At 43.9% G+C, this 27705-nt stretch overlaps 1 protein-coding gene across 4 annotated transcripts in view; it reads right to left on the bottom strand.

Annotated features, from left to right (window-relative positions):
• LOC127052728 (E3 ubiquitin-protein ligase rnf213-alpha-like) overlaps window positions 1-27705 on the bottom strand; it is a 160543-nt gene that overhangs the window by 100664 nt on the left and 32174 nt on the right. For all 4 annotated transcript variants that reach the window (XM_050956653.1, XM_050956651.1, XM_050956652.1 and 1 more), the window contains 6 exons: window positions 27265-27485; window positions 23391-23644; window positions 13595-13815; window positions 10954-11136; window positions 8312-8510; window positions 7007-7071 (listed from right to left, as the gene is read on the bottom strand). In XM_050956653.1, coding sequence (XP_050812610.1) covers window positions 7007-7071; window positions 8312-8510; window positions 10954-11136; window positions 13595-13815; window positions 23391-23644; window positions 27265-27485 — 1143 coding nt within the window. The remainder of the gene's footprint in view (window positions 1-7006; window positions 7072-8311; window positions 8511-10953; window positions 11137-13594; window positions 13816-23390; window positions 23645-27264; window positions 27486-27705) is intronic.

Below are 27705 nucleotides of genomic sequence, written 5' to 3' on the forward strand. Positions count from 1 at the left end.
CGCTGACAGCATTGTTCCTCCCCTGCAGCAGCCATGATGTCCTAACAATTGGTTCGGCCAATTAAATGCAGACTCCCAAGCTCCACTGTCTGTACCATGTAAAGGAAGCTGAGAAAATAAACTTCGGCATAAACCTCCAAATGATGAAGTCTGTATGTTGTGATCTGGAGCCCACAGCAGCAGCCCTGTGCAAGGACATTGTGATATTGCACCCCATAATGCTTTATGGAAATATGTTTATGAAAGTAAATATGACATAACTGGAATATGTTTTATGCTACATATGCCATGTAACATATCTCCACAAAGGTTATGATCTACTGAATATATTCTTCCTATTTGTATGCATGTATCATTTTTGTATTCAAAATTATGAATATTGGCTGTGTACTGGTTTGATTTTAAGTAGCCTTAGTAAGGCATTTGATCAGCTTCTTGAGAAAGGAATTTGTAAGTTAAGTGCCCAATCAAGAAACACTTAGCTAACAATGAACATTAAGATGCTAATCCACATCTGAGCTTTCCTGGGAATGTGGCCTGGCTTGTAAGGACTGAGTAATGCATGGACATGTGACTTGCTACAAAACTCCATTTTGGAGTTGAATTCTGCGCAAGAGAGAAGAGGGGGTTTCCACTCACAAGAGAAAGTCTATTTAAGCCCCTGGGAGACACCTCCATTTTGTCTTCAGCTGGCTCAAAAGATAGCCTCTCCACCCACCAAAGGATACCTGAAAGAAACTGGAACAAAGGACAGTAACCACAGGCAGGGCCGTCCTTAAGCATAGGCAACATAGGCAGCTGCGTAGGGCACCTGAAAATTTGGGGCACCACTGGGTCTTAGTGTCCACCGCTTGTTTTCCTATCCCTGTTCTGACCCTTCCTGCAGGCTCCCACAGATGGCTGCTCTAGCCTGGTGAGTCTTCCTTGGGAGGGAATCTAGTAGTTAAAAATGAAAAAACCTCCAGCCTGCCAGACCTATTAGCACAACATTGAAACTGTTAAAGAGACATTCAAGGGGTAATAAAGCCATTCAACAGGCATTTGCCAACCCCAAGGTATATACTGACAGGTTTCAGAGTGGTAGTCCTGTTAGTCTGTATCAGCAAAAACAAGGACAAGTCCTTGTGTCACCTCAAAGACTAACAAATTATTTGGGCATAAGCTTTTGTGGACTAGAACCCATTTCATCAGATGTCCACGAAAGCTTATGCCCAAATAAATTTTTATACTGTCAGTTTCTGACTTTACTGACAAAAACAGTTGTCCATTAATGTAATATTTACACAGAACATGTCAGTCTACAGGACCTTAGTTTAAAATTTGCTTTAAAAATATTTCATTAGTGAGCTGGTGAAGATTATAAAATCACATTTCTAAAAAATGCTTGCATAGAGCTTTAGATGCACAATCATCTTTAGCCTTAAATGTGTGGATCTTCAGACACAGTTTTTTAAATAAATCCTTCAAAAGACCTCCCTTATCTAAAATACACATTTTAATTACTATAGTTAAAAAAACGTGCTTCCAAGTCTTCCTGTCCTTTCTGTCCATCCCTTCACTACCTCTCCCCCCACTTCCCACTGAAGAGAGCCCTTAAAGGGACAACAGTCCTTCCCTTCCAGGTAGCTGGACAAAGAGTTCCCTTTCTTCACTTCTGACTATCCGACAAACTAGTTTTAAAAGAACCCTCCAGCAAAATCAGTATCTTAGTAAGACAAAATCCTTGTTATACCTAAAATCTTTGGAAACATATTTTTTTTAAGTTGGTGAAATTTCATAACCATGTCTCTTGTTATGGAGATCACACAAAGTAAATTACTGTTCCCTTTTTTTAAAAGCAATTAACATTGTTATGAACACACTAAATCTCTCTGATTAATTTAAAAGAATGTCTTTGTTTCAGTGAGATAAATATGTAGTAATCTGGAATGCTGGCTTAAGATTTGAGTACATTTAAAATATAAATTCAATTTAGAAATACTGATGAAGAAAATGTAAAACAGAGAAGAGCTGCATCATGTATTCCATTATATGTAATGTTGTATTCAGCAGGACAGCTGATTCGCCCTTACTATGAAGTTTTTGCAAATAAATCTCTGACAAACTTCAGGGCATATCAAAAAACCTATGACTGACATTTTTTATTCCCAAATTTTAGTGCTTTTAATTAGGTACTTTCTTCATGTCCATTCTGCATGAGGGAGAGTGCATGGAAGTCTCTGCGGGGAACTGTGACTCTCCGCCACCATGAGGCAGGCTGGGCATCTCATTATCCTTTGCTGTCAAGTCCCTCCTCCCCCTCCCCCACCACACTGTGAGCTTGGGCTGCCATCCGGCATAGGGGCACCAGTTTAATAATACTGCGTAGGGCCCCATAAATCCTAAGGACGGACCTGACCACAGGGGCATGAGTGATTGCTGGACTCGGACTAGAAGGAGGCTAGTTTGTAAAAGAGGCTTATTGGAACATCTCTGAGGGTGAGATTTTATCTGTATTCAGCTTTTTACTGTATTAGGCATAGACTTGGTGTTTTATTTTATTCTGTTTGGTAATTCACTTTGTTCTGTCTGTTATGACTTGGAACCACTTAAATCCTACTTTTTGGATTTAATACAATCACTTTTTAATTATTAATTAACCCAGAGTATGTATGAATGCCTGGGGGAACAAACAGCTGTGCATCTCTCTCTATCAGTGTTATAGAGGGTGAACAATTTCTGAGTTTATCCTGTATAAGCTTTATACAGGATAAAATGGATTTATTTGGGGTTTGGACCCCATTGGGAGCTGGGCACCTGAGTGTTGGAGGCAGGAACACTTCTTAAGTTGTTTTCAGGTAAGCCTGCAGCTTTTGGGAGATGTGGTTCAGACCTGGGTCTGTGTTTGTAACAGGCTAGTGTGTCTGGCTCAAACAAGGCATGGTACTGGAGTCCCAAGCTGCCAGGGAAAATGGGCTTAAAGGTAATCTCAGCGTATCAGTTGGCAGCCCCAAAGGGGTCTCTGTGACCCAGCCCGTCACAGACACCTTTTGTGCACTGGTGCAAGGACACCTTTTTGCATGAGTATTGGCATTGGGGTAATATATTCTCATTCCCAGTGAGCAGCATACAAAAGCTGGGGAAGACTGAACATGGACAGTATTAAGTTTATGGCCTGAAGTGTTGGTGTCATATATATCTATAAATATATGTATGTCTATGTATCAGAAAGGGACACATTGTAAAGGAGCATGCCAGGAAAAAGTGCAACTCTCAGCTGTGCACTAGCGTCTGTAACCACGTCACCTTTGGTAACCTGGAAAAACGTTTATCTTCAAATCAGTAACTCTGGAGTGGGTACATCTATACCAAGTGTAGCAATGGGCATAAATCAGCTCTGTATATAGTATACACATATGACACCATCCTATAATTATAGGATTGGAAAAGGTCCCACATTTCACCATGGATTAGCAATAGCTACATTGTATCGTAAATGACTGTTTTTAAAACAGGAAATCCACTTATTTAATTCTTGTCAAAAGTGCCACCGAAAGCAATTCAGGTCTGGGGTCTGTAACACTGCACCCTAAATAAAACTCTTATTTAACTAAGATTATCATGGCAAAATCTTGTGTGTCCTGTTCACAGCCTCGTTGCCTGTGTTCAAGCCAGGTCAGAACGTGTTCGGTCACTTGGCAGTTACCCACTCAGTAGGACACCTTGAAGACAATGTATAATACACGTAGCAATTTATCTCCTCTGGTAGTTGATCACCTAAACAGGAAAATTCCACCGATGGCCTGTTGCTCTGAAGAGGGGTATCAGCACATTGGCAGATACAATATGTTTGAGGTGTGGTCAGAAGGAAGGTACCATAAAATCCGTTATCATCATTGGTAGCCTGCCAGGCTAACCAAGCAATAGGTTTGTATGTGGAGGCTAACATATAGTGAAGTGGCTGTGTCACAAACAGATAGTTAAGGGCTAATAAAACAGAAGTACTTCATGTCTCTTTTGCCTGTAAAGGGTTAACAAGATCAGTGAGCTTGGCTGTCACCTGACCAGAGGACCAATCAGGGGACAGGTTACTTTCAAATCTTGAGGGAGGGAAGTTTTGTGTGTGCTGTTAGTGTTTGGTTGTTGTTCTCTCTGGGTTCTGAGAGCGACCAGACGTGCACCCAGGTTTCTCTCCAATCTCTCTGATACAGGCTCTTATGTGCTCAGAATAGTAAGTGCTAGGTAGATACGGCGAGTTAAGCTTATGTTTGTTTTCTTTATTTGCAAATGTGTATTTGGCTGGAAGGAGTTCACATTTGTATTTTGCTGAAAGGATTTTAATTTGTACTTGTATACTTAGGCTGGGATGGTATTCCCAGTGTCTATAGCTGAAAGACCCTGTAACATATTCCATCTTAAATTTACAAAGATAATTTTTACTGTTTTTCTTTCTTTAATTAAAAGCTTTTCTTGTTTAAGAACCTGACTGTTTTTTTATTCTGGTGTGAGACCCCAGGGGACGGGGTCTGGATCCACCAGGGAACTGGTGGGGAGAAAGGAGGGAAGGGGGAGAGAAAGGTTAATTTTCTCTCTGTGTTAGAATTACTTTCTCTCTCAGGGAGAGTCTGGGAGGGGGAGAGAGAGAGAGGGGGGAAGGTGAATTTTCCTCTCTGTTTTAAGATTCAAGGAGTTTGAATCACAGTGATCTTCCAGGGTAACCCAGGGAGGGGAAGCCTGGGAGAGGCAACGAGGGGGGAAAGGGTTTACTTTCCTTGTGTTAAGATCCAGAGGGTCTGGGTCTTGGGGGTCTCCGGGCAAGGTTGGGGGGACCAGAGTGTACCAGGCACTGGAATTCCTGATTGGTGGCAGCACTACAAGTTCTAAGCTGGTAATCAAGCTTAGAGGAATTCAAGCTGGTACCCCATCTTTTGGACGCTAAGGTTCAGAGTGGGGGTTTATACCATGACAGGCTGGTATCCCAATATTGCAATATATCAAAATTATAGTTATGATCAATTGGAGTACAGGGTCACAGGGTTAAATTTTTGCCAGACCCCAAAGGCATACATATACACCTATACTAATTCAGCAGGTAGCAATTCCCATTTTCCTGTTATCTGTTGTGTTAAGGGTAAAGTCCTCATCTTATGTAATAGGGACAAGGGTTCATTAATACCCATAATAGCCCAGTGGGCTAGTTTGCCTTTGTTATATTCACTGCTATGTATCCCAGTGGGCTGGCTTGCCTTTATTATATGTACTGCTGTACATTATAGTTTGCTTTGCATTATATTCAGCAATAATGCAAGAAACCTACAGTCCTATATCCTGTAAGACATAGCGTCAGCAAGTTAGCATAAGGTTTAAGGCCTGTGAACTTTGAACAGATAAACATTGCAAAATAAACAGCCCAACAGAAAACCCCAAGTATTTGGGGAGCTGAAAATAAAGGTTAAGGGGCTCAGTACATCTGAAATATGTTTGAGACAGACACTGTTTTGTGCGGTAAGGCTGACCAAGTGGAAGACTCTGTTGGAGAGGGTGACCTATGCTGGAAATAGCCAATTTTGCGTTGTAACCAATTGTAAGGAGACCTATCTCATAAAAATTATTAACAATATGGATAAAGCCAAACAAGCTATTACCCAATTAATGAATGACGGCGATGAGTCTTCAACAATCCTTAAGGTGGATTTTGAAGTAAAAGACTGGATTATTGTCCAAGGAATTGCAATAGAGATTATTTTCATTATTTTAGGTTGCACTCAGTGTGAACTCAATGGGTATAAGCAAAAACCTAAACAAGTACCAAACATTAATGATGGCAAATATATATATATATATGGTACCTTTCCTCCACCCCAAGTGGTGGAAAATGGCATTGAAACTGTCCCCACAGATGTTTGACCATCTACATCTGTATCTGTGTGATGGGGTTCATTTACAAAGGGGGGCATGTAGCCTATAGGCTAGCCTGCTTGGTTGCCTATATATCTTTTAAGTTTCTTATTTTCTTATAGGTTTGATTATTTGTTTTATTAATAGGTTGAGCTAAGGCAAAGGTAGCATACACATGTCTGGGACCTTTCACCCAGACAGCAAAGTTAGTATACATATATTTGGGACCTTTCACCTAGATAGGTGGTAATGAGCTAATACATAACGTCCATGTATGGCTGCGACTTTTAACATAGAGGATGCGTTAAAGCAGGTTGGCATAGGGCTTTCCTAAGTTCATACCCTTTTAAACTTAATAGGTACACCACAACTTGGAAAGAACCGATTAGGACAGAAACAACAAATGTGATACCTAACCACAAAAGGGCCATGGCAACAAATTGACATATATGATACTACGTTAAGATCACTGATGTACTAACCTATAGGAAAAAGACACTCCAGCATTAGTAAGATGAGGAAATACAAATAAGGAAAAGGCGGGAAATCCCCTACTAAATATGCATCAAACATAGCAGTGTCAGCGTAACATATTATAAAAGTGGCATCCCAGCCTAGGTGCGGTAGGAGAGAGAGATGTAATCCTTGGGAAGTGCCAGAGTGATGGCCACTGGTGATGAGGGGGAAGGTGATGGTGATGAGGAAGATGTTGGATAACACTTCAGGTTGTTCTACAAGGGATGGTGTGAGTACAGTATCTGGAAGTGCAGATGTACATTCTGTACTATCTCTATCTTACTAAGTTGGGGTGTTTGTGACTGTGCTAAATGTACTAATATACTATATTTGTAAATATAAAAGAGTTCCTATAATGTGAGTTGTTCCAGCTGTGCACATCGGGGTTCCCAACTATATAACAATTTAAATAATACTGGGCCTGATCTTGGGACAAGAACCTGTCAACCCTCAAAGTGATAACTGGGGATTCTTAAGTAATCTATATAATTAATACACAATCTAAAGATCAGGCAACAGCACCATCGCCTCTTCCTGCTTTTCCCTAGTATGGTGGTGGCTGCTTTCTGTTTCTTTGCTACCTTGTTAAGAAGATTGGGCGTAAAATACTCACCTGATACCAAGCCAAGCCTCTGTCCTTCTGGCAATGTCCTTCAAAACTACATTGACATCACTTTCCTGAAACAACAGAAAGAGCGCATCGCATGGAAATGGGTCACCTTTAAAGCTCATCAAAAATTACATTCTTTTCCATGGAGAACTTCAATTTTTTGAAAGAAAGAAAGAAAGAAAACCAAGTATTTTCAGATGAAAACCGAAACCTTTTGGATATTTGTTTCTTCTACGAACAATCACGATTTTTACACCAAAAGGAAAAACAAAACAAAGTTTTGTTGAAAACTCAAACTTTCTTGAAAAACAGTTTTGACAGAACATTTTCAGTGAGCCCTAATCGCCTTAATCCTCCCAGACTTTGCATGTCCTACACCCTTCATGGCTAAGCCACAGCTAAGTCCATGCCCAAAATACACCTCAACCTCTATATAACGCGACCCAATACAACACGAATTCAGATATAACCCGGTAAAGCAGTGCTCTGGCTGGGAGGGGCTGCACACTCTGGTGGATCAAAGCAAGTTCGATATAACGTGGTTTCACCTATAACGCGGTAAGATTTTTTGGCTCCCAAGGACAGTGTTATATCGAGGTAGAGGTGTATTTAGCATGTGTCCTGATCCACTTCCCATTGAAATCAATGGACAAATTCTCACTACACTGGTGTGACAGCACCTCTAGACTTAAAGCTGATTAAGTTCAATGGTGGGGACTGAGCCCGATGCTGTGCAGTTAGACAAGCTGAGGTGGAAAGCCTTAGGTTAGGAAACATACAATGAAACCCAAGCAAAGCACCTCGCCAAGGCCTTGCAGGAAGTTACTAGGGCTGCTTAAAGTTTTCCTTCAGCATTTTGTTCCAGTGGAAAATTGTAGTTTTGACTAAATGTCAATTTCACCAAATTGACAATTTCAATTTTTTGTGAAGTAACAGAGCGCACGCACACCTCAAAAATTTGTGATTTTGGCCATTTTTTTCAGTTTTTGGCCATTTATGGCTGCAAAAATTTTGGGACTCGGTGAGATCTGAAAAAATGTCAATATCTGGGATTTTGTTTTTGTTGATCATTTTTTGACAGGAATTTTGATTAAATTATTTTTCCTGTTTTTATCTAAATTCCCAGATTCAATTCTAGTGTCTCCTAGATCACTGTCCCCCAATATTTTCCCCCTTATTTATTTTGTTTTATTTGAAATTTTCCATAGGAAAAACAAAGATTTTATGACCAGCTAGAAAATATGGCTTAGGAAATAAAAATTAATGGGAGGTGGCCCCATTAACGTGCTTGTTGTCTGTTAGCCTTACGTTTATTCCATGACCCTCTGCTACGCGAATGGTGATCCGCTGGAAGACGTTGTTCAAGAGAAGCTGCAGGGGCACGTGAATGTGAGGAACAGGCTCTCTACAAAAATTCTTCAGGGTAAGCATCTCAATGACTTTCTCTGCCAGAGGGGTGCAGCTCCCGATGAACGTCTGATGGGCTTTTATCATCGCCAGAACCTTCCTGTACAGGTGGGAGATAGTGGCATGTTAATAAAAGTCTTCACTTGAGGAGGTATTTGCTGTGGGCAGACTGATTTATTTTTTTAAACTACACTAACTATCATTATAGTTTTGGCCCAACGAGCTGGTATCTAAGAGGATGAGTAATTCTCTCCTCAATACTGTTGCTTTACAATGATCTGCAAAGGAAAACAAAAATTGGGCTGGCGATGTTTGTGGCCTCTTTGGGATGGATGGTGATTTGTACTGCTCTGTGCTATAGCCGCTTGAGCGCAATGCTGTTTATGTCAGTCACTTGCAAGGCGCATGTTGTATTTTGTATAGTTTACAATGTGATAGTTGAATATCTATAAAACTATTGATTATAGACTGGAGTGGTTCTTGGTGAATTCATCAACTTGTGGATTGGTTAAGAATATCTCTGAGAAACACTGTTTAAAGGTAAAAGTAGACATGAAAAGAACCTAGTATTAAAAATATAGATTAATAGATTAATAAATGCTGAGGCCAGAAGGACCACTGTGATTATCTGTTCTGACCTCCTGTATAACACAGACCACAGGACTTCCTTGAAATGATTCCTTTTTGAATTACAGCAGATCTTTTAGGAAACATTCAGTCTTGATTTATACAGTAAATTGCCACTGGTAGAGAATCCACCACAGCCCTTGATCATTTCTTCCGATGATTAACTTCCCTCACTATTAAAAATTTATGCTATTTCTAGTCTGAATTTGTCTAGCTTCAACATCCACCCACTGGATCTTGTTATTCCTTTGGGCTAGTCTACACAACCATGGTAAATCAATCTAACTTATGCAACTTCAGTTATGTGAATAGCATAACTGAAGTCGAGGTTGTTAGAGCCATTTACTGCGGGGGCTACATTGCGCTGTGTTGATGGGAGAGCGTCTCCTGTTGACTTCATTTATGCTTCTTCTGGAGGTGGAGTAGGAGTACACAAATTGATGGGGGAGTGCTCTTCCATTGATTTAGCATGTCTTCACCAGACCCGCTAAATCGACATTCGCCACATTGATTACAGCAGTATTGATCTACCAGCAAGTGTAGACATACCCTTTGTCTGCTAGACTGAAGAGTCCTCTATTCTCAAATTGCTGTTCCCCATGCAGATACTTATAGATGGTGATCAAGTCACCTCATAACCTGCTCTTTGTTAAGCTAAATAGATTGAGCTCCTGGAATCTCTCACTATAAGGCCTTTACAATCCTTTAATAATTCTCCTAGCTCTTCTCTGAACCCACTCCAATTTCTCAAAATTAGTAAGCTCACACTTCCTGGGCTCAGTAAAAAGGGTTATCCTAATGAAATCCACTCCAATATTGCCTATAACATTTATCAAATTGGCAAATTTAGTTTACTAGATTTCAGCTTTAAAATCTAAAATCAGCAAATTCATAACATAGACACTCCTCCCATTCACCACAAAACCTTAACAGTGACTTCGTAAACCTTATGACTTCATGACCTTCTTCATGATCAGTTATAGTTATATCAACAGCCCAGCACATCTAACTTGCATGTGGCCCATGTGTCTGTGAAATGTTTCTGCCTTAACACTGCTGAACTCAAAGGAAAATGAGACAATTCACCAGGGATGATTATTTTCTCTCTCATTATTCTCTCTATGTCGATTCACTATTCATCAATTCATCATGAAAAATGCAAATAGAGCTCAGAGTTTAGAACTTGTGTTTGTTTTTTCCTGTTAATCTGAACTCTACCACCCAGCCTGAACCACAGTGTGGCTACCTCTGCACCATAATGATGAAGGATTTTAAAAAATCAATTAATTACATAAATTCACAACAAATATAAATACCGAAGAAATCCAGATCATAATCCGTAGCTCTGACATATCATTTTTTCATCTGTAGATCTTGAACTGGAAATAAAATGTAAATGTTTAACTGTGAGAGTAATTAACTGTTAGAACAATTTACCAATGGTCGTGATGGATTCTCCATCATTGGCAATTTTAAAATCAAGATTAAAAGGTTTTCAAAATGATGGGCTCTAGTTCGAATTGGAATTAATTCAGGGAAGTCCTGTGGCCTCTATTATACAGGAGTCAGATTAAATTATCACAATTGTCTTTTCTGGGATCTATGTATCAAAGCACTCTGAGGCCACATCCTTATCCCCATGTTACAGATGGGGGAACTGAGGCATGAGAAGGTGAAGTGATTTGCCCAAAGTTTCCCAGCAAACCAGTGGCATGGCCAGGAATAGAAGCCAGGTCTTCTGGGACTCAGGTCAGTTGCTCTAACCACTAGCTCACACAATCTTCATTGGTACTACTCCATTTGAAGCCAGTAAGCCAAGTGCTTCCAAATCATTATACCACAAATAATGATATTACATTTTGTGAGACAAAAGAACTATAATGTTCTTTTACAGAATATTTCTCTATTAGACTCACGTTTGCTTCTCTTCATCCAGCCTCAGCTGAGCGAAAGGCAGCGACCACATGTCTCGGTCCTCTGCCTTTTCAGATAAGTCCCTTTGAACTGCATACAGCAAAGGAAGCAGCCAGACCCAACATGTGCTCTTAGAGTCTTTGGCGCTTTGGATGCAAGCATGCTTCAGCGGTAAAATACACTTCCTGCAATGACAGGGATGCAAAATGTTAAACAAACAGAAAATTCCTCCTATTCAGACAAACCATATCCACAGCTATGTCAGTGCGACTTTTCATGAGTTTGAGCTTCCGCTGCAAAGCTGGATCGATGGCTGGACAGCAAGGTGAAGATACTGCATGGTCCTGTACACATAGGGCCAAGGTCATTTTCAGCGCTGCATGAAAAGTATTTTTTTTGTTCCAAAATATTGCGGGGAGGTGGAGGCAGGGAACCTTTGGTTCAGATTGAACCAAATCACAAAATTTCCCCTAAAATTCAACAAATCCAAAAAGTCCATTTTGGGTCAAAGGAAACCTGGCGCTCAGCCTAAAACTGTTGTTTCCAGGCATTTTAAAGGCCTATTCACAAAACAGCCAGAGAAGGACATGCTGCTTCTTTCATAACCTTTAGTCCAATGGTGAGGGCACTCAGCTGTGAGGTAGGAGACCCACATTTGAATCCCCACTCTGGAACGAGGATATTGCTCCCTGGTGAGAGTCCTAACTGCTTGGCTATTCTGTGATGGCTCTCTCTGGTAGAAGCTTTTTATAAAATACTTGACTAGTCACTGGGCCAGATAAAAAGAGCACAAGAAAGAATGACTCTATAGCCTGGTGGTTAAGGCACTCACGTAAGATGTGAGAAAGCTAAGATCAAGTCCACCTGTTTCAATATTTCTTGTTATAACAGAGGCTTAGCAAGAGATTACTTTCCTCAAGGTTAACCCAAGGGTGAACACTGGAAACCAGTTTGCTTTGAATCAACATTGGCACTTGTAATGCCATTTGAAATCAAAATGTTAGTTCAAAGAAAATTTTGTTTCAACTCAACTTTTTTAAATGAAAAATGTCACCTCAAACTGTTAAAACATTTTATTTCAATCAGAAAATACCAGTGTTTTCCATTCTGACATTTCCCAATAGAAAATGTTGAGAACTTTTCATTGCATGAACATTTTCATGATGTTGACTTTTTGTCCTGCTTTATAAATTCTGTTTTCTGATACTAAGATTGCGGTAGCTTGAGAGCTGGCAGATGTTCCACCCCTCACATCTCTATATCCATCTTCCAGGGATTCAATGGGCATTCTATAAACCACAGGTTCAGGGGTCCAGCACCTAAGACCATTACAGAAAACTGAGGTTTGGGATCTTTTGTGTCAATCACCTTCATGCAGATGGGGCAGCCCTGCCAGAGCTCTTACCCATCTGGAGTTACTATCACTAGCAGTCAACTCATAGGCACCAACTCTGGGGGTGCTCCAGTGATGGTTCACCCATGGAAAAAAAAGGGGGCTTGGCACCCACCGACAGCTAAGCTCCCCCCATCCACCCCACTCCCACCCACCTGTGGTCCCCACCAATCAACTCCTCCTCCTCCCTCCCAATGCATTCTGAACAGCTGTTCAGGAGGGGGAGGAGCAGGGAGGAGGTGTGCTCTGGCGAGGGGCAGAAAGCAGGGCCAGCTCTACTGTTTTTGCTGCCCCAAGCAGCACGCCGAATTGCCACCACAGACGGCGGGGGCAGTACGTGTGCCATGTAGGGCGGCACGCGTGTTTCTGCGGCAGCGGCAATTTGGCAGCAGCTTCTGTCTTCAGCTGGAAGACAGAAGCTGTCGCCATGGGCAGCTGGAAGACAGAAGCTGCCGCCGAATTGCCGCCGCCACGGAAACACATGTGCCGCCCTAACCGCACAAGGACTGTCCCCACCATCTGTGGCCGCAATTCGGCGAGCTGCTTGGGGAGGCAAAAGCACACAGACTGCTGCCCCTTGCAGACTGCCGCCCCAAGCACCTGCTTGGAATGCTTGTGCCTGGAGCCGGCCCTGGCAGAAAGAGGTGGGGCCTTGGGGGAAGGGGTGGAGGAGGGGCAGGGCCGGAGGTGGAGTGGGGGTGGGAAGAGGCAGGGCAAGATGGGAGTTGGGAGAAGGGGTGGAATTGGGGCAGGGTCTGGGGCTGAGTGGGTTTGAGTACCCCCAGGGAAAATTAGAAGTCAGCGCCTATGAGCCCACTTGAGACCTGTTCCTTGGAAGCACTAATCCTCTGCTCCCATTGACTTTAAGGCTGTCAGATCTGTTGGCTAGCCTATGTTTCCATCTGCGTAGCATTAGAAGAGGGCTAGGACTCTCATTACCTGCCAAACAGCAGCCCCTAAATTTGATCTTGCAGGCTGGGATCACAGTTTCTATGTGCTACTGCAGTACAAATAATACATTATAGTAATTGTTACCCTAGGGTTAACCTTGAAGAGGGTTATCCCATGCTGAGCCTCTATTATATATAATGAAAACCCATAAATAATTAAGTCTCCTACTTTTTGATCTGTGTGCTCTGCAAACATGTCAGTTCAGCGCATTTAAAGGGAAATGAATGTGATACCTTTAAAACCACAGGCAGAGTTCAAGCAAATAAATTTACATATATAGGGACTTAGATAGATATTACCTTTTTCTTGGTTCTTTCAGGTTCGTGAATTTGCCTTCCTGCAAGTCAACATTTTGGGCAATTTGTTCAATCTTGCTCATGGCCTCTGCACTTATATGGATAGTGTGGTAAAATACTGTGCATAATGCAAAAAGGAGAAAATCCATCGCTGAAATGTTAGGATGCTGAAATCTGGGGTTTCTGAGTACATTTTCAATGAATTTGCAGATGTAATCATACACCTAGACAAACACAGTAATAATAATGTACATTTTACTAGAAATGTCAGATATCTCTGAAATAAAGTTCCCCCAGCTTCATCTCAGCTGCACTGGCCAGTGGATGGGGATGGGTGATGGAGGAGGTATTTGCCATTACTCACAGAGTGGAAAGGTAGCCTTGAGGCTGAAAGCACTACCCTGGCATTCAGGAGACTCATATTCCATTCCTCCTGTGACGGGTTGGATCACAGAAACCCCCTTGGGAGCTGCCAACTGATGTGTCAAGACTACTTCTGCCCCTGCTTTCCCTGCCAGCTCAGGACCCCAGCAGCCTATCTTGCTGAGCCAGACACTCCTGTCTGCTCCTACACAGTCCCAGGGTCTGATCCAGGTGTCCAAAATCCTCAGGTTTACCTGAAAGCAAGTTAAGAAGTGTGCCTGTGCTTGACACTCAGAAGCCCAACTCCCATTGGGGTCCAAACTCTAAATAAATCCATTTTACCCTGTATAAAGCTTATACAGGGTAAACTCATAAATTGTTCGCCCTCTACAACACTGATAGAGAGCTATGCACAGCTGTTTACACACACACACACACACACACACACACACACACACACACACACAGGTTTTAATACACACTCTGGGTTAATTAATAAGTAAAAAATGATTTTATTAAATACAGAAAGTTAGATTTAAGTGGTTCCAAGTAGTAACAGACAGAACAAAGTAAGTCACCAAGCAAAATAAAACAAAACATGCAAGTCTATGTCTAGTACAGTAATACAACTGAATACAGATAATCTCACCCTTACAGATGCTTCAATAAGTTTCTTTTTTCAGACTGGACACCTTCCTAGTCTGGGCACAATCCTTTCCCCTGGCATAGTTCCTGTTCCAGCTCAGGTGGTAGCTAGGGGATTCCTCATGATGGCTTCCCCATTGTTCTGTTCCACCCACTTATATATCTTTTGCATAAGGCAGGAATCCTTTGTCCTTCTGGGTTCCCACTCTTCCTCTTCAATGGAAAAACACCAGGTTAAAGATGGATTCCAGTTCAGGTGACATGATCACATGTCACTGTAAGACCCCAAGCCTTCCTTCCTTCCAGCCTGACTCACAGGAAGGCTCGCCTGCAAACAGAGCCATCCACAGTCCATTGTCCTGGTTGATGGGAGTCATCAAGATTCTAAACCACCATTAATGGCCCACACTTTGCATAACTACAATAGGCCCTCAGAGTTATAGTTCATATTTCTAGTTTCAGATACAAGAATGATATATTTATACAAATAGGATGACTACGCTCAGTAGATTATAAGCTTTGTAGTGATACCTTACAAGAGACTTTTTGCATGAAGCACATTCCAGTTACATTATATTCACACTCATTAGTATATTTTCATAAAATCATATGAGTGCAACATCACACCTCCCTTTGCCACAGACTCCCCATGTGATCTTGGTCAAGTCAGTTAATCTCTCTCAACATTTTCTATTTAGACTGTCACATCTTCATGGCAGGGATTGTTCTTGAGTATGTGACTGTGCAGCACCTAGTGTGTCAGGACCCAATCTTGATCACTGTGTGTCTGTGAGACACTTGGCATAACGAGGCCCCAATCTTGGTCACTGTCTGTGCAATGCCTGGTGTAACAGGGCCCCAATTTCAATCGCTGTGCGTGGGTGCAGTGCTCAGCACAATGGAGCTGCCATCTTGATTACTACGGCCTAGTCCACACCAAAAACTTATGTTGACTGTGATGCAGTGTCTTAGGCCCAGAGGCCCATGGATGGAGGCTTTGCGGTCCTACCACATCCAATCCCAGAAAGGAGCAGTGGAGTTGAGTCCTCCAAGCTGCCTAGAGCAGCTATGTGGGACACAGCCAATCAGAAAGAGGCTGTAGGGAGTAGCCAATCAGGGCCCATCAGTTCCACATAAAAGTAGCTGCAGAGCCAGAGTGAGAGAGAGACCAACCGAGGGGTACTATGATAGGCCCCTGTTGGACTGTTTACCCTGGAAAGGGCTGAGTCACTGAAGAGCAGCACAACCTGAGAGAGCTGCAGACACACACCCAGCCAGAGAGGTGAGCAGCAACCCAGTGCATTGACCTAGCTATTCACTCAGGGGTGTGAAAAATCCACACCTCTGAGAGATGCAGCTAAATTGATCTAAGCCTGGTGTTGAAACTGCTAGTTCAACAGAAGAATTCCTCCATGTACCACCTTTCAGAGGGGTGGATTAACTACAGAGATGGAAAAACACTTCCATCACTATAGGAAGTGTCTATACTATGGCGGCACAGCTGCAGCACAGTAGCTGTGCTGCTGTAGCATCTGTAGTGTAGACGCAGCTTACGCATCTACATAACCACTTCTCACTAAGGTATATGAGTGCTTTTGTTAGAACTGTGCAGAGGGTGGAAGTTCTGCTTTGCGAAGGATTTTGAGATTTTGAAATTTGGCTTCTTTCTAAATCAGAACAAAACCCAAACATTTCAAAGTTCTCCGCAAAGGGAAACTCTGGAAAAATAATTGTTTTGACAAAATCACTTTGATTTCAACCTTTTTAAATATATATATAAAATTTCAAAATGAAATTCCAGCTCAATCAACCTGGTTTCACAAAGTCTTTAGATTTTGATGAACCACAGTTTTGCTGACCTGCTCTAGGCTCCATCTCTCTCATTTACTTAGCTCCAGTTTCCACAGTATCTAGATCATTCTCTTTCTGACTCTTATTTCATTTACAAAAACATTGCATTGATTTGTATCCTGCTGATTTTCAAGCACAGGATTAACTTTTGCTTGTGTACAGAAGTATATTGTATATTGAACAATACACTACTTTGTATATTGTTTGCAGTGTTGTAGCCAATACAAGACATTACCTCACCTAATTTGTCTCTCTGATATCGTATAGTGTCAGTAGCTAAGACTTGATTGGGTTTTTCACATGGCTTGAAATTCACCTCTGAAGGGCCCAGCAGAAGGTCTGTTTGTAACTAAGGCCTGGTCTACAATGGGGGGTGGGATCGATCTAAGGTATGCAACTTCAGCTATGTGAATAACGTAGCTGAAGTCAACGTACAAAGGCCTGGTCTACACTGGGGGGGGGGAGGGGAATCGACCTAAGATACGCAACTTCAGCTATGAGAAAAGTGTAGCTGAAGTCAACATATCTTAGGTCGACTGACCTGGCATCCTCACAGCGTGGGGTCGACTGCCGCCGCTCCCCCGTCAATTCCGCTTCCACCTCTCACCGCGGTGGAGTACAGGAATCGATGGCAGAGTGATCGGGGATCGATTTATTATGTCTACACTAGATGCAATAGATCAATCCCCGATAGATCGATCACTACCCGCCGATCCAGCAGGTAGTGTAGACATACCCTTAGATCGACTTATCATGGTGTCTTCACCATGGTGAGTTGACTTCTGCTGCTTCCCCGTCGACTCTGCCTGCTCCTCTCGCCGAGCTTGAGTACAGGAGTCGACGGGAGAGCACTCGAGAGTCAATAAATTGACCCCCACTGGACTGATCGCTGCCCTCTGATCCTGCGGGTAGTGTAGACATACCCTTATTTCCACAAAATAGGGCATAAGTGGAATTTGAGAGGTTCACATGCCTGTGCTGGACTTTCTACATGGATCTACGGGGTGGGATTTTAGCCTCAAAGCAAGGATGAAAACCTCTTTGGTTTATATGAAGACTGTAGTGTGCCCTCCCCCTAGTCACAGCATTCAGTGCCTGTTCTAAAGTCCATCGAAATCAGTGAGAAGATTCAATGCACTTTGGATCAGGCCCTTAATCAGGGAGTAAAGACAGAGGTATAAACTGTTCATTAGTTTACAAATAATTTTTTAAAAAATGGGACTGCTTAGAAATTTGTCCTGGGGATGGTACCTTTTTTGTAACCTTTCTAGCTAAAAATAAATTCAGCCCCACAAACACCAACGTTCTCATGCAGCCACAGCCAGAGAATTCTTCTATTTATTGTAACTCCCTTTTCCCTCATCATGACTAGAACTGGCTGGGAAATGGAAATCACTTCCCACAAAAAAAATTGTGTTTTTAAAAAAAAAAGTCAATCCTGAACCAGGATGAAAATTCAAAAACACCTAATTGTTTACAGGGAGGGATTTTAAGAAAATTTTCTGTTTCAGAAGACGCTACATGGAATTTTTCAGCTTTTTGGCTGCCTGCCTGGAAGTGCTCTGTGTGGCTTGAAAACTTCCCTCTCTCTCTCACCAACGGAAGTTGATCCAATAACAGATATTATCTAGGGTCTCATCAATTTCACTGAAAATAAGAGTGGAATTGACAAGAGCCTCCCAGCCTGGTTGCGGGAGAGACAGAGAGCCCAGTCACTCAGCCTCCTCACCTCTTCTCCACCCCCTCCCTCACCCCACTAAGGGGCTGAGGAGGATGAGTGCCCTGGCTCATCTGCATGTCCAGGCCTGAAGCTAGGGGGAGGCAGGGAGAGTGGGGTTCCTCCACACTGCAAAATAAGAACCCTGCAGCAGTTATTCTCTGAGCCCAGGTCAACCCCTCACTCCCTGCCCTTGCTGGGTCTCAACCTCTGTCCTCCAGCCCAAGCAGGAATGTCTACACTGTTATTTTTAGCCCTGTAGCATGAGCCCAAGTCAGTTGACCCGGGCTCTGAGACTCACTGCCGCTAGGTTTTTTTCTACAGCATTGCCATACCCAGAGGTCAGGGTGGTCTTTTTGCCTCAGTCACATACAGAAATTGAGAAAAACTTTCCTCACGGGCAGCTGGGGACTGCCCGTGGGATTTTCCCGATGGAAAATTTCAGTTTTTCAAAAAGGGCATCTTCTGTCAGAAAATAGCCCAGAGCAGCTTTAATGCCAATGGCCTTTGACCACCATTGTTGACATCAGATGAAATCCACAGTCTGAGATTTCGTTTTGGAAAAAAAAAAGAAAGAGTTTCTAGCCCTCAGAGTCATAAAAAACCCCAAATCCTTCAGTCAAGTGCTGATCCCTCCAGCACCCTTGCACAGACAGCCACTCCCCCAAAACATGGCGGCTTAGCCTCACACTTTTTCCTGTTCATCCCCTGCGCCTGGTAGCCAGGCAGCCCCCAGACTGCCAGTCTCTGGGAGCTCCATGAACATTCCCAGCTGGGATCTCACATGTCTGGCTGGGCAGCAGGGATGGTCACAGTTGGCAGGCAGGGGAACTCTCTGCCTCTGCTCTTACTGAGCAGGGAAGGAGCAGAGAATACAGATGGCAGGGAGAGAAAGAGATGGGCTCAGTTCTGTCCTCATTCCCAGACAGCCCGGAGCTATTCCCCCACCCCAGGTACCCAGACATCCTCTCCCAGATTCAGAGCCATCTAGTTCTGTGCAGTGCCATGTCCTGTCCCCACTGCTGCTTGGGGCAGGGAGCACATCTGGGAAACCAGTGATTCTTCTTCATCCATAAGAAAGTCACCCCAATCCCTCCCCGTCCCAAATCCTACACAAATCTTGGCAACTGTGAGCCATCTATAGGGTGGGCATGAGGGGAGAGGAGCAAAGATGCACAGTGGAAGTGCAGTGAGTGAAAAAGGCTTGTGGGGGGTGGCAGGGGGGAGGAACTGGGTCAAATTGTGCCAGGTGCTGCACACAGCACTGTGCAAATAACAGATTTTTCAATTCACTGGCAGGGCCAAAACACTGAAGAAAATATTCAATATGGGCTGAACTGAAAACAAATTTTCAGCAGATCAGCAAAAATTATTTTGGGTCCCAATAAACATGTTGTTTGACCCGAAACTGAATGTTTCCTTTGGATTTTGAGTTTCTTTAACATTTTATAATTTTTAAAAAAAATAAATGGGAAGGAAATTTCTAAATGGAAAATAATTTCATAACAAAAAATTGAAATGTTTTGACTTCTTCTGATTTTTTTCCAGCCAAAACAACTTGGTGAAATTAACACAAAAAAGTTTTGGTTGAACAACTTTGCCCAGTTCTAGCCAGGGCTGGCTCCAGGCACCAGCTTATCAACCAGGTGCTTGGGGTGGCAACTCCGGGGAGGGGCGGCACTTTCACGTATTCGGCGTCAATTCGGCAGACGGTCCCTCACTCCCACTCGGAGCAAAGGATCTCCCGCTGAATTGCCACAGATGGCAATCGCGGCTTTTTTGTTTTTTGTTTTTTTTTCTGGCTGCTTGGGGCGGCCAAACCCCTGGAGCTGGCCCTGGTCCTAGCTGTACATACACGTAATGAAAGACTGTTTTAGAGTAACAGCCCCATTCACTACTTGACAGTGAGCCACAGAGCAGGTATTACAGGGCATTCATTCCCTGTTACTTGGCCATGGGAGCATTTAAATTGTTTTGGAACAGCTTACCTAGGGATGTGGTGGATTATCCATCCCTGGCAATTTTTAAATCAAGGTTGGACGTTTTTCAAAAACAGCTCTGCTGTAGTTCAAACAGGAACTAATTCAGGGGAATTCTATGGCATGTGTTATACAGCAGATCAGACCAGATGATTACAGAGGTCCCTTAGAATCCATGAGAAATTCCAGACAGCTGGGAATTGAGGCTGGCTGAGAATGGTTTTAGAGCGAACCAGGGAAAATGTGAAATTTCCAAAGCCTCAGTTGCAGATTGTGGCCATACACTGACAAAGACAGTTTACATAAATCACTAAATAAAGCCAAAGCTTATCCATAAGCACCGCCACCTCCCCAACCACAAAATGTGTCACAGCTACTTTGCATTCTGGGAATGCTCAGTTATTACTGTAGATTCTTTCCAAACACAGCGACAGCGTTACAGCCCCGGAAGAAAAAGTTACTCGCCTTGTGCAGTAACGATGGTTCTTCAAGATGTGTCCCTCTAGGGGTGCTCCACTGTAGGTGTGTGTGCGCCTCTGCCCTGTCGATGAGAGAATTTCAACAGCAGGTAGCATTGATATCTGTGCCAATGGCTGCTGGAGCCAAGGAGCTTGCACCAAGGGAGCTGGAGATGTGGATGTGGTTGTATGATCCGTCGGTGCCACACGCACTGGGGTCGGTGCTGGTGCTCATGATCTCATTGACGTAGCCTTCCCCAGGGCAGGTCATCTACGTTTCTGATGCCCCTGCGGTACTGATATCTCTCTGCCCATGCCCATTGGGTCTTTGGGCACTCCGACTGTCTGTTGGCTGAGTGCCATGCATACCCTACGTACTGACTCTTGGCGGCTTTGATGCTGTCAGTACCGACAATACTGACAGGGTCGGAGATCATTTCCAGCTCAATCTGGGCTCGCTACAGGGACTCTCAGGCTTCTTCTTACCGGTCTTTAGTGAGTGGCTTGTTTCCTTGAGATCATCTGCCTTTGACGTAGAAGGTTGTGGTGATAGCTCATGCTAGGACTCCAGGGGTTGAAGGGCTGACACCATGCGCAAAAGTTTTAGCCTTAACTCTCTATCCCTGGACCAGCTTTTTAGCTGCTGGCACCAACCACACTTTTGTGGATTGTGCTTCTCCCCAAGGTAGTGAATACACTGTGAGTGCCCATCCTTTACTGGGATAGATTCTTTGCAGCTAAGACACTTTTTGAAGAGTGGAAAGCCAGGCATACCTTTGTCCAGGGTTGGCGGGAGGTGAACCCTTTCTTTCTTTCTTGGCCAACTAAAAACTAACAAGTACTAAAAGAAAAGTGGCTTCAAAAGAAGCAAACATTTTCAAAACTTTCAGGAGGTAACAATCCGATCCATGAATGGACAGCTCAGCGCCGTCTCTCTAGCCTAGTGCAGTTGAGAAAGAACTGAGGGAGAAATGTCCAAGCATGCTGGCTAGCCTCCTGGCAGGCAGGGAGCCATGCAAGTGCGGGTGGGATGGACTGCTATTGAAATTCTCCGGTCGACAGCAGATGGGCAAACACACACACCTACTGGAGCACCCACAGGAACAATACTCAAAGAAGAATGAACTGTTACAGAACTGACAGAAATGGTGCTGCTCCACACACTGCATCAAGGCTCCAGATGAAGTTTATAGCATGTGGAAAGGTCATAGGTGGTGTGTGAGTCTTACACGTGAGCTTACACGTGAGTGCCGGAAGCTCCCTAGACATGGGGGGGGCACCGGAACCTGGACTGTGGCCCTGCTCCCTGAGGTCCCCCTACCAGCTGCTTGCTCCATTCCACCTCTTCCTCAAGACCTCCTCTCGCCAGCTCCTCTCCACCCCCTCAAAAAACTGAGCCCTGTCTTTGAATTACAATTTTTGGTTGCGCCCCTCCCCAACCCAGGCAGGCTGGGTGGCCCACTGAGGTGAGTCGGGGGTGGACGTGGCATGGGACTGGCCTGAGCCACCTGGTGTCACCACTTTTCCCCCTGAACTTTCCTCCGCACTCCCCTAGGGGGGTACATGCCACAGTTTGAAAACCTTTGTACTAAATATAATGCCATTGTCTGCCATTACAGGATTTTTCATGCATACCCCCCGATGAGAGCTCATGTACCCCATACCCTAGTTTGAAAAGCACTGCTTTAAACAGTCAGTGAGCCCTCTAGTGGTGCTCACTGCGTTCTTTGTTTTAGAAACCCCCAGAAACTACTCAGAGCAGCCATGCTGTATCTGTGTATAGTTAGTAAACATGGTTAGTTGGGACCCAGCTGTGCCTGTCTGGTTTCTTCATATTGTTCCTATGTAAAGAGCAAGTGATACAACAGACGGTCTCTGCCTGAAGAGGTTTAGGTATTGGGTCATAATTAGGGCTGCAGGTTCATCATGCTGCAGAAAAAGTCACAGATACAGTGATTTCTCGGTTTGTCCATGACTTCCTGAAGGAAGGCTCTAGGACTGAGGCTGACGGCAGCATATGACGGAGAGGTGGTAGAGCCAAACCTAATCAAGTGGTGCTACAACCCCATGGGCCAGGTCACAACGCCTGGAGTGGGGAACCGGGCCCAGCCCCCCAGGACACAGGAGCTGCCACTGCCTGTGCAGGGCAGGCTCGCTCTCCCCAAGCTGAGATTAGGGTTGTGGTGCTGGAGCAGAGGGCACTGCTGTGAGTGGTCAATGCCCCCTCATTTGCCAGGGCATTGCTTATCCAAATTCATGGAGCAGACACTAACCCTGTGACTTTTACAAAATGTACCATGACTGCACTGTGATTTCTGATAAACAATGCCATGACACATCTGCAGCCCTTGCCATGATGAATGAGATTTCACCAAATCTAAATCTGGCCTGCCTTTTACAGAGGCTGCTTGTAGGATCCAGCGTACAAGAATAGACTCTGGAAATCAGGTCCAAACCTGGTAGAGATGATCCTGGTGGCAGCACAATCCAGCTCCCATTAAAGCAGATGGAAATCCTTCTATTTCAACAGGAGTTAGACTGGGCTGTTAGGATCTCATCCAAAACCCATGGGAAATCAATGGAAAGTCTCCCATAACCCCAATGGGTTTTGGTGCAGGGCACAAGGCTGGAGAGGAAAAGAGCAGCAAATATAACGCTTGGTTTTCAATAATTCTCTGATCATTGTCAATGCACCATGTGGAGGCAGAGCTACCTCCAGAGAGGTTCAGTGGGGACCTTTCCAGCTATTGTGGAGTTGCTATGAGAGATGGGCATTGCTCACTTACCTTTCTCTCGTCAAAGTCAGTTTTGAAAGAACTTATTTTTCGCTCTGCATCACCGATGTTGCTGGTTTTCAAGCACTCTTTGTAACAGTCAAGCTTCCTTTCCACATCACCAAAGTCCTTCTGGTAAGAAAGGTCTTGGAGAAGCTCATCTTCCAGGAACTGCAGGATAGACTCTCTAGCAGTCTCTTTGGACTTTCCTATCGATACAGAGCCAGACTGGGACTGACAGATGTCATCAAATTGGGTCCACACTCCTAGTAAGAAACAAACATTTGCAAATCTTCAAATAAATGTTTGTACACCTTCAGACTTCCAAAGGCAGCAGTTTGCGGGACCAAGTAGTCCACAATCTGTCACAGGGTTAATGGTTTCATCTTCCATTTGACAGTGCTGCTTGTGCCATTCAGTTAATAGATTCCAAGACCGGCAAGGCTCTTTGTGTCCATCCAGCTTCATCTCTTGCCTAACCCAGGCCAGAGAATCTCCCCACAGTGATTCATAGAAATCATAGAAACACAGGACTGGAAGGGACCTCAAGAGGCCATCAAGTCCAGTCCCCTGCACTCCTGGCAGGACCAAGCACCATCTAGATCATCCCTGACAGGTGTCTGTCCAACCTGCTCTTAAAAATCTCCAATAATGGAGCTTCCATTACCTCCCTAGGCAATTTATTCCAGTGCTTAACCACTCTGACAGTTAGGAAATTTTCCCTAATGTCCAACCTAAACCTCCCTTGCTGCAATTTAAGCCCATTGCTTCTTGTCCTATCAGCAGAGGTTAAGGAGAATATTTTTTCTCCCTCCTCCTTGTAACAACCTTTTACAGGCTTGAAAACTATTATCATGTCCCCTCTCAGTCTTCTCTTTTCCAGATTAAACAAACCCAGTTGTTTCAATCTTCCCTTGAAGGTCATGTTTTTCTAGACCTTTAATCATTTCTGTTGCTCTTCTCTGGACTTTCTGCAATTTGTCCACATCTTTACTGAAATGTGGTGCCCAGAACTGGACACAATACTCCAGCTGAGGCCTAATCAGTGTGGGGTAGAGCAGAAGAATTACTTCTCATGTCTTGTTTTCAACACTCCTGCTAATACAGCCCAGAATGTTGTTTGCTTTTTTTGCAGCAGTGTTACACACCTGACTCATACTTAGCTTGTGATCCACTATGATCCCTAGATCTCTTTCTCTCTGGGAATGGTTTTCCAAGCAGTTATGCACCCACCTTATAGTAGCTCCATCTAGGTTGTATTTCCCTCATTTCTTAATGAGAAGGTCATGCAAGACAGTATCAAAAGCCTTAGTGAAGTCTAGATATACCACATCTACCGCTTCCTCCTATCCACAAGGCTTGTCACCCCATCAAGGAAAACTATCAGGTTGGTTTGACACAATTTGTTCTTGAGAAATCCATGCTGACTATTGCTTATCACCTTATTATCGTCTAGATGGTTGCAAATAGATTCCTTAATTATTTGCTCCATTATCTTTCTTGGTACAGAAGTTAAGCTCACTGGTCTGTAATTCCTGCATCTGTCCCAGTAACTACTGGCTGAGCTAGAGTGGAACTTTCAGAAAGAGATGCCTCATCTCCATTGACAGACTCCGTGTGAGGGAGAATCCACCCTGCCCCTGAGGGAGCTGTTCCAGTGGTTCATTTCCCTCCCTGGTAAACAGAGGCCCCTTGTTTCCAGCCTGAATTTGTCTCCCACCAGCTCCCAGCCATTGGCTCTTACTCTGCCTTTGTTTGTGAGGTCAAACCGCCCTCTCCTCTCAGAAATTTCTTCCTTCCATAGGTACTCATAGACCAGGAACATGTCACCTCTTAACCTTCTCTTGAATAAACAAAATAACATCAAGCTCCTTCAATCTCTCACTCTAAGGCAAGTTTTCCCAGACCTCGAATCATTCTCATAGTTCTTCTCTGAGCCCTCACCAATTGGTCAAAGTCCTTTTGGAAGTCCAGGACAGTGTGGATACCAGCACTGGACTTGAGTCTAGAGGAGATGGCCAGGCCATAGTTCCATCTCCTTCCCATGTCCCAGCTGGCATTATCAGACTAACACAAAGGAGGGAATACACTGCAGCTCATGAAGATGTGTAGATTCAAAGATTCCATGGCCAAAGGGGACCACTGTGATCATCTAGTCTAATCTTGTGTATAACACAGGCCAGAGAACTTCCCTGAAATATTCCTAAACCTGTGACTTTTATAGCTTTTAGAAAAAACCCTTGCACAAAGGATTGGGCACATCCCCACATGCACCTGGGATGTCTGAGAGGTACGGTAGCTCCCCAAACAAAATATTTTCCCAATCACTCCAAATTATGGACTACATTTAAAAGGAACAGTATCATTCATTATTTATTGGGCTGCTCAAAAATGTTTCCACTTTCATTCATTTTCATTGTGAAATTAGCTAGTCAACCACACAAAAACCTGCACTGATAATGTCCTATTTCCTTGATTTTTTTTAATTTTCATTGGAAAACCCAAACCCTGAAAACTGAACATTTATGACTGACACTCCCACATTTTTCAGATTTCAGTAAATATATATATGAAAAATCAAATTTGTCCTTGAAGCAAAAGCACTATTTTCTAACAAGTTCTAATTATTTATGTTGTAGAAGCACCTGAAAGCTTCAGGCATGGACCAGGATCCCACTTATTACAGTCCCCTGCCCCAAAGAGCTCTGTAGCAGGGTGCCTACCTGCTCCAGCCCTGAGAAGGTTAAAACCAGCCTGGGGAGAGGGCTGAAGGGCTGGGAGAACAGCCCAGGCTGAGTGGAAAGCAGGTTCAGCAGGGGCCATGCCCCAATCAGGGCCCAGAGGGCCATATAAAGGCTTGAGCCTGGAACTCAAGAAGACAGTCTCTCTCTGCTTGTAGAGAGAGAAGGGCCTGGCTGCTAGGGAGCTGAGGAGGGTAGTGGGAGTGGAGCAGGGCTGGGGGAAGGCTAGAGGAGCTGGGGCGCTCCAGCCTGGAAAACACCCAGGCTGTGGGCCTAGCTGCGGGCCTAAGACCAGTACCGGGGCTGCAGAGGGGCAGCCCAGCTATAGATAGAGGCAGCACGTCCAACCCAACCTTGCTTGTGATAAGTGGCATATACTGCAGTCTGCCCCAGAGAGTGGGACTAGATAGCAGGAGCCATACACTGAGGCAAGGTGGGGTTAGTGGGTGGAGGATCCCCTGGGGGGGAGACCCTGAGACTGAGGGGTTCCGCAAGGGAGGCAGAAACCCAGTGAAAGGACACCGGGGTCCTGGGAGGGACACGGGGGCCAGAGTGAGGTAAGGTGGATCACCGGCCTGCAGAGGGCACTCCTGGCTGGAAAGTGAGCTAATTCCCGGAGACAACCAGCAGGAGGTGCCACAGGGGTGAGTCAACTCCTTACAAGCTCACAGTCATACCCAGGGGTACGTCTATACTCTGGCAGGTAGTGATCGATCTATCAGGGATCGATTTATCGCATCTAGTGTAGACGCGATAAAATCAATCCCCAATAGCTCTGCCATCAACTCCGGAACTCCACTGCAGCGAGAGGCGGAAGCGGAGTCGATAGAGGAGCAGCAGCGGTCGACTCGCTGCCGTCCTCACAGCCAGGTAAATCGACCTAAGATACGCCGACTTCAGCTCTGCTATTTGCGTAGCACCCAGCAATGACCATGAAGATTCTGTGCTAGAACACTCACTGCAGACACTGGCAAGCTACCCACGTTTTCCATTTAGTCAGCCTGATTCTCATGCTGCTGTAAATCAGGAGTGACTGCACTGAAGTCAATGACATTACAATCAGACTCATGTGTACTTATACTTAGAGAGTCTGCAAGGCTGCACCTTCTGTCATCATTTTCCACAGGGCTAAATGTGATTCTTACCGCCTGCTTTGATGGCTGATTCGGGCACATCTAGAACTCGGTGAAATTCAGCCTTTTCATTTTTGTGAGCTGTTATATAAATATGCTCTAATTGAATTGCTCTTGTACCACTGTAGATGTCAATAACCCCATATTTATAATAGATGGGTTGTCTGCTTCGTAGAGCTGAAACAGGAATTGTTGCTTGGCCTACGACAAGGAGCCCATAGTTATTCTTGAACCTAGGACATTAAAACAAAACAGAAGAGTTGGCTGTTTATTTTAAATCATAAAGAGTTTATTTTAAATAAAATAAATAGTAAATATATTATATAATAGTAATGATTTAATTAATATAATTGAGTATTTAATATATAATATTAATTTAAATAATATGAAATAAAATAATCTTTTAAATCAAATAAAATATATTTGTTTATTTTAAATTAAGAGTTTACTTTA

The sequence above is a fragment of the Gopherus flavomarginatus genome, chromosome 5 (genome assembly GCF_025201925.1).
Source record: "Gopherus flavomarginatus isolate rGopFla2 chromosome 5, rGopFla2.mat.asm, whole genome shotgun sequence".
Taxonomy (NCBI): domain Eukaryota; kingdom Metazoa; phylum Chordata; order Testudines; family Testudinidae; genus Gopherus; species Gopherus flavomarginatus.